The sequence below is a fragment of the Triturus cristatus genome, chromosome 4_1 (assembly GCF_964204655.1).
Source record: "Triturus cristatus chromosome 4_1, aTriCri1.1, whole genome shotgun sequence".
NCBI classification, from domain to species: domain Eukaryota; kingdom Metazoa; phylum Chordata; class Amphibia; order Caudata; family Salamandridae; genus Triturus; species Triturus cristatus.
Genome location: NC_140585.1, coordinates 184,828,602 through 184,843,465, shown reverse-complemented (window position 1 = coordinate 184,843,465; position 14,864 = coordinate 184,828,602). Strand labels below are relative to the sequence as shown.

General features: G+C 42.8%; 1 protein-coding gene across 1 annotated transcript; it reads left to right on the top strand.

The window, feature by feature from the left end:
• The first annotated feature begins 13,334 nt into the window (after positions 1-13,334).
• Positions 13,335-14,273, top strand: LOC146853901 (olfactory receptor 5AP2-like). The gene has a single exon (XM_085650441.1). The coding sequence runs from the start codon at positions 13,335-13,337 to the stop codon at positions 14,271-14,273; it is 939 nt and encodes a 312-aa protein (XP_085506567.1).
• Positions 14,274-14,864: the final 591 nt, after the last annotated feature.

Below are 14,864 nucleotides of genomic sequence, written 5' to 3'. Positions count from 1 at the left end.
TGAAAGAAAGAAGATACCCCTCTGGGCACTGAAGTGTTCTATGTGCAACATAAAACACTGATTAATCTCAACTACCATATGTGTAAGTGTGTGATCCTAAGTATATACGATATTTCTCTGACCCTCCTTTTGTCTTTATCAGCACATTCGAGAGCACCTTCAGAGAATGTGGGATTAGGGTGTGCACTGTTCATAAACTACTATGTGTTAGATTTAACGGACTTGAATGTTACTCATTTTTTCATAAGAATTAGGGTTACTTCTAGGGTATGAATGACATTTGACCTGCCTCTTATCTTAATATTGCTATTTTAGCCTGATTGGGGGAAGAACGTGGGTGTTAGACTTAGCTTTTTCATTGTGTTCACTCCCAGACTTTTTGCTTTTAGGCCTCCTGTTTTTGACCTTGTTTGTGTTGGTTTTAAGACTCTGGGCACTTTACTACTGCTATTCCGTGCATATGCTCTCCATGTAAATTGTGTATAGGAATTGGTGTTTCCATGTTTAGCCTATTTGATTTACAACTTAGTTCCTAGTACAGTGCACAATGTGTGCCGGGGCCTGTGAACCAGATTCTGCTAGTGAGCCTGCAACACTGATTGTGCTACACACACAAGCAGCCTTGTACATGGTTCTCAGACCTGCCACTGCAGTGTCTGCATGCAGTTTTTACTGTTACGTCAAACTGGAAAGTGCCCCCACTTCCCAGGCTCTAACCTTTCCTTTTCGAAACCCTCAAACTATTTCAATGACAATCGTTCCTGAAAATTATTCAAGGAACTCATGCCCGCATTACTCCCACTCTGTACCTAGGTTGTTTATTCCAAATCACGGACCACTTTTTAGGGCACCCCGAGCTATATACACTGTCTTTTCTCTAATCATGCACCAATCAATGTCTGCCCTCCATTTTTCAAGTTCAGGTGGCACTCCAGAACCCCAGAGCTGGGCTATTTTCCTCTTAGCCAACATCAGACCCAGTGTGACCCATAGTTTGTCTTTTCTGTTTAAGTCCTGGGTTCCCAAACATTTAAGAGACATTGTTTAGCTTCAGGTCTTAGGCTTACCCCAAGGACCTATTTCATGCACTTGTGTATCTCTTTCCAGTAACTCTGAATATACCCACATTCCCATATTATGTGCATGAATATACCTTCCTGACCACACTGCCTCCTGCACCTCCCTTCATTTACTCTCCCCCTGCTGACAAGCCGAGGCCCAGATATATACACTCTAGCATCGGAATCTTTAACTGTACCAGGCACAACCTAGAAGAAATCGCAACCTCTCGTGGGGAGGAGACCATACTGGGTGTTACTCTTGACAAGAGCCTCAACATGCAGAAAGACATCAGAGCCTCCACCAAAGCAGCACGTCACCAAATTAGCATTTTAAGAAAACTAAAACCTCCCTCCAACTATTTCAAATATGCTGTACATGCCTTTGTGATACCCAGGTTGGATTATTGTAGTAAACGCTATTTGGACTGCCCAGATTCAAAGTTGCTCCTCTAAAGACCTTGCACAACTCTGCCACTAGGATCATCACTGATTCAAAAAGATACACTCACGTCACCCTGGATCTGAAATCCCTCAACTGGCTCCCTTATGAAGCAAGTATCCAGCTAGAAATATAAAGCCATCCACCACAATACCTCTAACTATCTTGTCCAGAAATGTGAACTCTCAAATGGCTCCAGAGCATCCAAAAGTTCCAACACCTTACAGATTCCACGTTAAGAAAACTTACAACAGTGCCTTCAGTGAGTTTGCCCAAGAATCTGGAACTCACTACTTCCTGAAATAAGAACAAATCCCTTGGTCATATCATTCAAAAAAAGGAAGCAAAGAATCCCTAATGAACACATTTCTTTCCTAGATCACATAACTCCTATTTCCCCAGGCACTCACATGATTAATTATCTCTAGAATCCTAACACGCTCCTCCGTACAGTACCGACTTTACCCCCCTGCTTCTCAACACTGCCTGGTGCCTGCTTGGTCTGAACTATGACAATGTGTTACTAACAAAGGCTGAATGTTATTCATTTGTTAATGAATTTTTAGTGATTGTGATATTACTGCATTTATTACTCTTCATTGAGTAATACTGTAAAGGCCTCTGATACAGTCAACGGTCAAGTTAGCGCTATCAAAAAAATATTCAAATAAAATAAAAGGCAGCAGAGAGTTGGTTTGTATGCTTTGTCTATTTCTATATTTTTTGCTGCTGACACAATTTCAGCAATCATTTCTGGTTTGTGATCAGGTTTGTTGTTAAAAACTTTATTCAAACATAGTATTATCTTTTTACTAGTTAGTCCATTTAGTGGGAATTCTTTCTTATTTTCCTATTTGTTAATTGCAAGACACTCGATGTAAAAAAGATAAGCTTTTAGTCTTCTTTCCACTACAGTTTATTTTTGACTAGAACATCTTAAGGCCAATTATAAACTTCTAGTCTAGGATATCTAGTTTGAATCACATATTATACTACTCATGCTACTTTATAAATGCAAGAACACATACTGAAAGCACCATCAGGTCTTGCCAGTGGTAAATGTTGGTGCTGTCCCTTTAATAGACACTAAACTGCATATGTGGTGAGCAACAAAGTCTTACTTGAGAGGAAACTGAGTTCATCCTTCTGACTTAGTGCATAGATAATTATTGTAATAATTTTGTAATAATTTTGAGCATCACTCTAACTAAATGGATTATGGCACATGAAATAAAACAAGCAGCAGTAAAACCAATGTGTCTGGCAATCTAACACATGCAAGCACATGCAAGCATATGCAAGCACAGATGTGTGCAAGCATGTGCTTGCATGCATTAGTACATTACAGTCCATTTTCTTGTTTTGATTATGCTTGTTTTTAATGTAGTGTGGCTTTCCACGCAGTGCTGGACCTGGTCCTCTCTGTAGGTTCACTAACAAATGTTTCACTTTTTTCCATCCACTTTTTGCTGAATTCATTTTTGTTGGCCTTAGGGCTCTGTACACTTTACCACTGTTAACCAGTGCTAAAGTGCTCGTGCTCACTCACATGAAACATGACTAAACTGATGCATACCAATTTGATGTATTGGTAAAGTCCCTTGTAGAGTGGTATGCCATATACCTAGGGTCTATAAATTAACTGCTGTCAGAGGGCCTGCAGCACTTATTATGCCACCCACTTAGGTAGCACCTTAAACATGACCTAGGGCAGTTAAGACTGAATGCAGTTTTAATTGCCATGTTGACTTGGCAGGCATTAATCTCTCTTTTTATTACAAATAGGTAACCCCTAAGGTAGGCCTTAGGTAGCCCATAGAGCAGTGTGATGTGTCATTAAAAGGTTGGACATGACAGTGAAAAACTCCCAAATTTGTTTCGCACTACAGTGAGGATTACCCCTCCAATAGGATAACATTGGGGATAACTTATTACATTTAATAAGCTGTAATTTACAAATAACAGCAGGTGGTTATGTCATGTTTAGTGTTTTTGGAATTGTAACAAAAAACTATTTTCAATGGTTTTTTATTACAATTTGGGAAAATGCCCCTTTTAAAAAGTTGGCATTTTCCTGTTCTTAACCCTTTTGTACCTGTAGGCTGTTGACTGGATGCAGCTCACAGATATTATAAATTCTTCTTCAGTCTCACAATAGAGGAATTAGGTCTTCCTGAATGGGCCATCTGCTGGCAGGATGGGGAGTGGAGCTGAGCCTAACCCCAACTGCAACTGAATATGGTATGCTCTACCTTCACACAAAATACCTAACATTTTCACAGTGTCACTACAGCCAGTTTGAAGCCAGGGCAGGGGAGGCAGGAAATTCTATGCACTTTACAGAATGTTTCTAGAAGCTTTAAGAAGCACTGTACCAGGGTATAAAACTAGTATCTTCAGACCCAACATTCAATTCACTCCTGGACAGGTGGAAGGACTCTCAGAGGACTGCCTGCTGCTATGACCTGCTGTGAACTTTGCAAGACTGCTTTGCTGTGCCTTGAAAGGCTGCCTTGCTGCCATGAGCCTGCCTTAAATCTTCAGAGGCCAGTCCTGCTGTTGAACACTCCATCTTCACCTGTAACCAGGACTACCAGAATGACTCCAAGGGTTTGTTTGCTAGCCTCCTGTTCTGAGCCATTGATACACAAAAGGCTGCCATCATCTTAAACCCTCACCGGGACCCAGCCTGAGTACGTCCTGAACCTCCAAGAAGTGTCACACCAGACCCAGACCCTTGGTTATGGTGCTAAAGGTACCCAGACAGGCAAATCCCAATATTGAGTACGTAAATATCTGTTGGCCAAAGACTGCTCTGTGAACGAGGAAGAGACTGGGACCAACCTGCTCACCTATCTGCCCGAAGTGTATCGCCGTTCAAATTGACTTTGTGGCTTCTACCACTATGTTCTTCTCTGCAGCATCAACATATTTACAGTAGTCCTTCTTCAAAGGGGTATCTGGCATTGTGGAACTGTCTTTGGCTCATCCCTCTCCATTCCAGTAAGTATGAAAGTAGAAATATTCACTGCAGCTTTGACCCAAGGCAATCCAACAACAACTTTCCCTCCTTAGACACCTCTTGAAGCCTTGCCTCACTAAACTTTACTTAACCAGGACATTTTTATAAGAAATTCTTCTATGTTTTAAGGTAAGCACTGACTGGGTCCAATCCACATCTTGTGTCCAAACCATTCTCCCCTGCGGTCGGTCTTATTTTTCATCTTTGAGCTGGTCTTGCGCAACTAGATGTCCGCTGTTGATGCTTTGATCTTTTAAGTGCTTGTTTTTATTGAAAACTTTACAAATTCATAACTCTGGTTCTACTGATTGGTCTTTTGTTATTTTGGTGTCAATTAATGAATTCAAATGTACTTTATTTTTCTTATTTGGTTTAGGATTTTTCTTGTGTTGTATTTTCATTTTATTACTGTTTGTCTGCTGCATAAATACTTCACAGATTGCAGCGAAAGTAAGCCTGACTCCTTTTTGTGAGTACCTACCAAGGGTTAAGTATGGGTAATTTTAGCGAAATTTTGTGGTTCACCCTGCAAAGGATTGTGGATGCTGCTTTACCAGGGCTCACACCCCAGTCAACCAACAACCCAATTTCTCACTTGCAGTAGCAATGCACTAGCACAAGGATCTTCATAATTGACATTATTATTGTTGGCTTGGATTTCTATAGCACATGATCTACCATTAGCATGGTATTGCAGCTCATTCTGGCAGTGTGGGTTTGACTTTCCAAACATTTCCATCACAGACTAGAGACAAATACAGTTTTGTGCAGGTGTCCAGTCAGTGTGAAAACTTCATTGATCTTCTCACCTGGCCATGTCTTCTTAAAAACACGTTTATGATTGAGGATAAGCATTTTGTTTTATTTGTTTTTTAATTCATCCATGACTGGGTGAATGCATCCTTCTGAAGTCAATTAATTGTAATATGTCAGATAACACTTAGCAATACAGTTATCAGGAGACACGCTTTCCTGGTTTTCATCTCATGCAGTCTCTTGTGACAGTAGAGGAGCAAATTAGAGAAAATTCTTTGTGAGACAAGTGTCTTCAGATTTGGGTGTATATGAGTGCCTGAGGTTCAGTCTGTTCAACCTGGTTGCAGATTGTCTCTGATAAGGCAAACCTGCACATGCAGGATCAGCTTTTGAGCCTATGTATATTGCTGATATGGGTGTTCATAGTAACATGATAGTTTTGGTTAGCACATTATGTGTTGCCTTGGCATCCAAATTTATGCCTAAGCATGAAGCTATGTGATAGCTTCATTTCTGGCTTTTTCTGGTTTCGGACCAATTACATCATGGCAGAAGCATAGTTATTTTTATGAGTGGTAAATGAAATACACTTTGTTTTATGCTGTTTTCCTAATTATTATGTATTGTATTTTTTTCACTTCAAATAACTTTCTGTAAAGACACCAGGATCAATGATCCTATCACATCACTTTCGTTTATGCCACAAGAAGATAGGCTCTAGTATATCACCAATATTGTAAGGTGTGCCATTCCAATTCTTTACTGAGCTAAATATCCATGTCATATCTCCTCACTTGACGCGCCTACAAGGTCTGTGGACTGACCCTGACTCCTCTGACACTTAAGTGCCCTGAAAGTATCTAGGAAATTGAGGGACTGGGGGAATATGGCAGGGGGTGTTTTGCTAGTTGGCTCCAGCAGGACCGAAGAAGCCCCTTTCCAAAAATCAGGATAAAGCACCAGGAGCCCCCAGGCAGAGGACAGGGAGACAGAAAAACCAGCTTCCAATTAAATGTGCCCTTTAGAGGCAAGGAGGTCTGAAGACTAGGCTCACAGTGGCTAGGGTTGGCCATCCAGGGCAAAAAGAGCCCCAATGTCTATAAATTGGCCTCACAAATTAGCATTTAAAGTTTGGTGGCCTAGGGGCCCCGAATAGAGAACAATGGCCATGGCTCTCAACCACAGATTTCTAAACAATCCAAGGGGTGGGCCAGAGCTCAGGGACAGTGAAATAGCTTAACCCTTTTGTTGGGGAAGGGTGGTTGTGGGACTCTTTCTTCAAGCCAACTTTGGGGCACAGGACTCACCCTGGGGCTCCACACAATTATAAGTGTCCCATGAACTCCATCCTCTAGGACACAAAAGTAAAAGTTAATGCTGGGTCTGTGGTGTCAGGGAACATACATAGAAATGCTCTTCCAGTGTCTGGACTGAAGCCAAAGCCAACCAGCTTTACTCCCACTTAAGGTGTCCAAACAAGGATTGTTGTCTCCTACCATGGCTGGAGATGGAGAATGTGTTTTGAGTTCTTGTGCTGGACCCGAAAAGCCTGAAGAGAGCTGTTAGAGGCCCTAGTGGCATTGGGGCCACCCGCTGCCACCAGCATGGAAAATCTGCCTTTGTGTGCCCCGTGGTGCCCATGGCACCCCTAAACCAAAAAGGAATCATGGTGCAGAAACTGCCAAAAAAGGTGATGTTTATTTTTCAATTCAGTGCTACATTGAAAATGTTGGTGGTTGATTATGAAACGATACAATGTATGCAGCTGAATGTTGGTAATACTTACTTTGACTTCAATAGTTAGTTATTGTGAGAAAGTGAAAAATTAGTTGGGGTATCTGAAACTCTACCACAAGTAAAAAAGTCACTATGGTGCACATGCATCAAAATTCCGAAAAGTGAGTCCTTATTAGCGATAAATAAGGAATCGCAAATAAGGATTCTCTTTCCGGAATGCATGTACAGATTCAGTAAAAATTAGCGTTTCCTTAAAAATCACTAAAACTAACCGAAAACACAATAGCGATTCCTTAAATTAAAGAATGGCAATTTCCGATTTCGGTATTACCGAATTTGGTAATTGCGATTTCGGAAATCGCGAATTCGCTAAAAACAGGTCGCACAAGAAGCGGGCTGATGACATCACAACCAGGAAGTCATCCAGCCCATCCCTCATTCACTGCCCTGAGGAGCGCACAGGAGGAGGCAGAGCATACAAGCTGAGCCAAGATACTTCACCCTCAGAACCCATCCAGACTACCTCCATCCAGGATGGACAAGAATGCACCTGCTTCATCAGAAACGCCCAGGAAGTGGAAGAGAAAGTTCTCTGACAGGGAACTTGAGCATTTGATCGAGGGGGTGAGCAGCAAGCATGATAAGCTGTTTGGGAAGCTGTCACTCAAGGTGGCCGAAGCCGAGAAGCGGAAGATATGGCTTCGCATTAGGGAGAGGGTGAATGCTGTAGGAGTTATGCACCGCAGCATCGACGACCTTAAGAAGAGGTGGTATGACCTCAGGAAGACGGCAAAGGAGCGCGTTGCCAAACGGGTCAAGGAAGCAGCTGGCACGGGAGGGGGGCCATCCAGAGTACCTGCCAACACTGCCCTGGAGGAGCTCGTTGAGGGTACAATTGAGCCAGAGGCAGTCGTCGGAGTAACCCAGATGGACACCTCCGGCGCAGCAGCCACAGAACAAGGTAAGATGCATGCCTGCTGTACGCTGCGTATTGTATACCCATGCCCATCTCCCCCAGGTCAATCACAGTGTGCAGGGAGAAGTGCATAACACATATACCCTCACATTAGTATTGCATCATGGGAGTTGTAGTCATGTTAGCCAAGTGTGAATGTATGATCAACAATGCACAATAAATGAGATCAGCAGTACAGGCCCAACAGTGTGTTTAAATATGTAATTTAGTGTAGGAAATCAATGCAGAATGACAAACAGATATAGTCACAAAATAAACTATCAATTCACTGTTTCACACACAGATACATCTCCTTTGGACTCTGATGACAGTGAGTGCCTCATCATCTCTGAGACACCGGCAGATACCGATGGAGAGACTCCGCAGGAAGGTCAATCCACACCACCACCACCGACAATACCACCACCAGCGACAATACCACCACCACCACCACCAGCGACACTACCACCACCACCAACAACAAAAACACCAAGACGCAGGGCACATGTCCCCTCCCTGCAGGTGATGGATACAGAGCTGGCACCAGCACCCTGAAGTGTCCCCAGTCAGACACGTATCACACCGCCAGCCCCACCACCAGCACGTGGCCGAGTCGCACAGCAGCGCGGGTCCAAGCGCAGTATTGCAGAGCGCCCGAACAGCCAAGGAACATCTATGGTGGTGTAGAGGCCCAGATGCTGGGTGTTCAGCGCCAGCAGGAGAGACACATGGGAACAATGAACCTCAACATCTCCAAACTGGCAAAACACATGTGCACTCTGACAGACGCTGTGCGGCACATGACCACAGTTGTGGCTGAGGGCAATCGGGACATCAATAAGAACCTACAGGAGCTCACCCGTGCCATCCTAGCAGGACAACACAGCGAGCAAAGGAGGCATCGGCAGAACTTGCTCCGTACTACTGCATCTACCAGGGCCATCACAAAGCTCTGCAACAGCACTGCAGTTTTGTTCCGCCGCTCAGTGTCACTGCAGGTGGACCTCGGGCATTACTGTGGGGATGTAGCGAAGGCCTTAGACCAGGTGACCACTGCAGTGGAACACTTACAGTCAGGGACATTTAGTGGCAGCAACTTGGGAGTGGAGGAGGGCAGTGAGGCCGCATCAAGTGTGAGCAGCGTGTCCGTGCCGGAGACCTGCAAGAGGAGGCGCAGTTCATAGAGCTCTACAGCCACAGACACACAGCGTGGCGAGGTAGAGGAGACACACAACAGGAGGCTGGGGTACATGGGAAGCGGCACTAGACATTCAGTCCCGCATCTCTGTCTATGGTGGTGTAACCATGGGCCACTTTCATTTTGCGTTTGCACTCCCGTGATGCCAACGTTTATGTTTTCCCCACAATGTCCAGAAGCACTGTAATTTATTCTACTCATGTTACATCACTTTGACAAGTGCTCATGTGAAGTAAACATTAGCACTCCAAAATATATTGTCATGGCTCTTTCTTACCTGGCTCTGAAATGATGTAGTGTGATGTATGTCCACCTCCTTTGACCTTCAGCTGTGTTTGGCACGTGTGACTGTCGGTGTTGTGCGGGTGGTTGGTCATCCCGATCGTTCTTGTTTCTGTCCATCTCTATGGGTATCCCCCTTCTGGTTGCAATGTTGTGCAGCATGGCACATACTGCTACAATCCTGCAGCAGGTCTCTGGGTTATATTGCAAAGCACCACCAGTCTTATGTAAGATCCGGAAGCAACTCTTCAGGATCCCGAATGTTCTCGCAATCACATTTCTGGTGCTAATCTGTGCCGCCTTGTAGCGTTGCTCCTGTGGTGTTGCTGGGTTGATGTAGGTGGTGAGGATATATTCCCGCAAGACGTATGCACTGTCACCTACAGGGGGAAAGCAAAGGTTTAGCGGCAGTAATGCTAATACATGTGTGATACTGATGTAATGAATAGGTATGAGTATGTACCAAGCAGGAGTCCCTCTCCGAATTCTCCATTGATCAGACGCCTGTGGATGCCACTGTGCCTGAATATATATGAGTCGAGTGTGCTCCCTGGAAATTGTGCCACTATGTCCGTGATTATGTGCTTGGCATTGCACACGACCTGCACGTTGATGGAGTGATAGGACTTCCTGTTATGGAAGATGTACTCATTGGCTGAGGGGGAACAGATGGGGACATGCGTGCAGTCAATGCATCCTATGACATGGGGGAATTGGGCCAACTGGTAGAATTCCTGTTTGGTCTGGTCCATCTGCGCATAATCATGGCACGATTGAGACGGTACTTGTCATATACTTCATCCTCGTTTTGGCCCAGCAATGTAACGCACACTCTGAATACCCTCTCCTGGATCCCCCTCCTGCGCTGTGCTGCTGCATTTATTCTCACCCTCCTTGCGAGCACGTAGAGGGCTGCCATTTTGTAAAAGGAAACGGGGTCTCCTGGCCCATTTTTGAAGGCTTTCTGATTAATTACACCTGTGGTCCAATTTGACAATTTATTTTTTTTGTGTGTGTGTCTGCAACTTTACCTCCTGGTTCAGATTACCCTTATTCTGCTCATGATAAAAAGCGAGTTTGTATGTTTTCGGTATTAGCGATTTTTGATGCATTCGTTAGTGATTCTTTATTTGCTAATCACTATTGCCAGGCGCTATTTGTGTTTTCGCTATTTCTGATTCTTTATTTTGCGATTCTATAATGTAACAGGGATTATTTTAGCGATTCTTTATTTTTTTCGCTATTGGAGTTGATGCATTGGAATCGGTTGTTTGGCACTCGCTAACGGACGATTTTAGCGATTCGGTATTTTAGCGAGGACAATTTTGGTTGATGTATGTGCCAGTATATTGTTAGGCCCTGCAAAGGTTTCAGTAATTTAAACCGGATATACATCCCTGGTAACTATGACATACAGCAAACAGGCTTAACTTAAGAAAATGTGTATAGCATTTAGTAGTAGCAAAACAATTAATAACAAGTCAACTCCTCTATATAACCATAGAGAAAAAATTTTGGGAAGAAATGACACCAAAACGACTATCCAAAAAGGGTAAACAGAGATGAGTTTTTAAAATTTGAAATAGAAATATGCTGAAAAGCATTTATCACCAATTCAGGTCCATTGGTCTCTGTAAACCGGGACCTAGGTATGTTTGAGGCTGACTGTGATGGAGCTCGGGTCAGATGCACGAACCAGGTTCGACCCAATGAGAGATTTTACCCCTTTCTGCCTAAATACAAGATGGTAAAACTGGATGAACAAGGAAAGGGATCTGGACAGGTGACAGCTAATATTTGCCTGCAATAGGGCATGCCTCTTTAAAGTCAGTCAAGTGCCTAGGCACTGCCCAAATGGCCATCCGGTCATAGGAACAATAACACCTCCCCACACCTAGAATGTTTGTTTCTTTTCTCACTGCAGTTTTCACACCTCATTCAGGGCTTGATCACTCAGAGGCCTGCACACATTATGTGCCAGAGATTACCCTTCCCTTACGATATATTGAATAAACAACTTCACCAGTGATTTGGGCTTACATGCTTGTGGTACACGTTTTCCATATGCTAGTTACTTATCAGTAAGTTAAATTTGTCAATATGACCAATATTGACATGTTTCAAAGGGCAGAGCAGCACATGCACTGAGACCTGGTTAGCAGAGTTCCAGAAAACAGAGTAAAAAATGCACAGCAACATATTTCCCTAAAAATGTGTGTTACCACACAAAAAAGAAGCTTTTTCCTTGGGGTATACCTTGAATTGCATATTGATACTTTGCTGTTGAGGTCAGTGGTGTTATATTGTTGAAATGTATAACCTTCTCTGCTTATACCGTTATGGTGACATGCTGACAAAGTCAGTAGGCCTACCTTATTTGTAACAACACCCACTAATATTGTTATGTTGCATCTAATATACTTGTGGGTGTCAGCATAGGTATGTCCATCTACTTGATTGTGTATATGTGAAATTTGTAGTATTTAGTAGTGGTGCATAATAAAAGTGATTTTGTTTTTTAAATAACAAACACTGACTGGATATAATATATTGAGTGTTGTTGTGTAGCAGCAAGCTGGAGTTATTATCCCACCTCACTTCCCCTGATAGGCCTTTGCCTCTTCTGCTTCACTACCCTTAGAAAGTCAAGTGCTACAATGGAGAAGTTAGCTCCCAGTAAAAGGACATTTGATGATGTATTACTTGTGAAGGACCCACGTCCTTCACAACTAATAACCTAATTTGTTACACCTTTCTTGCCAAGGCAATGTAGCAGTGTGGCTTGTTTTTATACCATCATATATTTTAGCTCCAAAAGAAGCTAGCATATTCAGTTTAAACTATTCTTTTCATTTTGGGTCTGGTAGGCTGGTTTTGTCCTTATGATAAAGGATGTAAATAAATAGAGGACCTCAAATCGCTCACGAGCCACAATAAACAGTTAATTTCCAAGATGAACTAAAAACTAAAACAAATAATGTTGCAACAGTTGTTTATACTAGTGCAAAAAAGGAATTAAACAAATTTAATAAAGAAGTCTGAACAAGGAGTCTGTTGTTTGTTCCCAAATATTCACTTTAGTAAATTTTCTCTGTGTTCAGCATTCATGTATGTGTTTCCCCCAACATTCATCATTCACCTATGATAATTAAGTGTACATTCACCTTCTGTGCGCAGTCTTTTGGATATATTTAGAGGTTGGTGGACAGGGTACTCCATCACAAATTTGACGGAGTACCATGTCCGCAAAAGCAATGGTCCGCCCATTCTCTTTAGAGTCAAGAGAACTGCCACTTTCTGTCAATGAAGTCCCAGCCTATAGCCTGTCGGAGTAGGTGACATAGGAGGAAGGGCATTACAATGCATGCATTATGTAGAGCAGATAGTGAAATATCCTTTTTCTGTCCATCACTACCAGGTAAAATGGCGGGGGATAAAAACAAATAGCTATTGATCTCCCACACCCAGGGGAAGAATTCCCCTGTAATGTGGTACGGGTGCAGAGTCAAAGGAATTCCCTCATTTGCATAGGGCACGCCCCTATGCAAATGAGGGAACATCCTCTGTTGATAGCGCTGGCGCTTTGAGAGCTCCAGCACTATCGGTATTGTAGAAGGGGACGCACAAGTGTCTGCGTCCCCTTCTATAATACCAAAGTGTCCCGGGGGCATACAAAGAGGAGACAAACGCCTGTTGCACCCCCGGGGCACCTTATGTAATACGGCCCCTGGAGTAATGGTCATGGAACAAATTCATGCTTTTCTTACAAACTTACGATATTTATATCAATAAATAACATAACTATTGGTGTTTAGTAGTGTATTCTAGAATTTCACATCTCTATATACCTTCTTCTGTCCTTTCAGGATCTATTGTTGATAACCATGCCAACAGTCAACAGCACCCGTGTGATGCAGTTCATTCTTTTAGGACTCACAGAAGACCCGGCACTACAAGTTCCTCTGTTCTGTTTCTTCCTCCTGGTCTATAGCATTACCCTTCTTTGCAATATTGGGATCATGGTATTGATCACAATGAACCATAACCTTCACAGCCCCATGTACTTCTTGCTCTGTAGTTTGGCCTTTGTAGACATCTCTTTTTCCTCTGTAGCTGTCCCGAACATGTTAGTCAACTTCTTATGGATGCAGAGGAAAATTTCCTTTACAGGGTGTGCAATACAGATGTTTTTATCATATGTAGTTGGAAGTTCTGATGTTTTTATGATGGCATTGATGGCCTATGATCGGTACACAGCTATATGTAATCCCTTTCTCTATCCTGTTATAATGAACAATAGAACCTGTCTCTATCTTCTAGTAATCATAGCTGTAATTGCGATCTTCAATTCACTGACACATGCAGTTTTCACCTTTACTTTGCCCTTTTGCAAGGAGAATAAGATCAGTCATTTCTTCTGTGATGTCCCTGCACTCCTGAAGCTCGCCTGCTCCGATACCACCATCAATGAAGTGGTGCTGATTTCGATGGCAGGTGGACTCATAGTGATATCTTTGATCATCGTCCTTATATCATATGTCTATATAGTGTCTGCCATTCTTAGGATAAGTTCCTCAGAGGGGAGGAAGAAGACCTTCTCCACTTGTTCCTCCCATTTTGTCTGTGTCACGTTATTTTTTGGCACACTTATTTTTATGTACGCCAAGCCCACTGCAAGCCACTCAATGGCCAAGGACAATGTGGCATCCGTCTTCTATATGATAATAATTCCTATGCTTAACCCGCTAATTTACAGCTTTCGAAACCAGGAGCTAAAGAAAGCCCTGAGGAAAGGGTTAGGAAAGACCAGTGCCTCGAAATAGAGAAAACCAACAACATGTTCTTGTGTTATATTGCATCAGCTTTTAACAAGCATTGTACTCAGGTGCCTCCTTTCTGAGACTTCCGTTTGTGCCTCTCACTTATTTTTAGTGAGTTTGGGTTGTATCCTGTAATGGCAACATTATTGAGCACAAAAATGTTCTTATTGTAAAACTAAATAGAAATAAGTAGACATCAACCTGGCAGTCCCTTTTAAATTCAAAGTTTTTGGTTCAAAATGAAAAACAGGGATAAAAAGCAGTGTTCTGCTACTTTACCGCAACCAAGCATATTCACACGTCTATTAAAATGTACATTTGTGCATGGTTGCCTACTTGTCGATCTCGCTGTATTTGTTCATACAAGATGTAAAAGAGTTTCCACATGTTATTGTGCCCTTGTCTGGCTTTAATGTGCAAACACATGCAAACACAGGTACACACACCTGCACTTTGCATGTGTTTTACATAAAATATAATGTATTTAGTTTAAATATGTCAGCTCTCTCTGTACTAGCCACTGGAGACGTAGTTTCATTAGGGTGCGTATGTACTGGCAGGAAGTGTCAGTGTCGGACTGCACTCTTCTCTGGG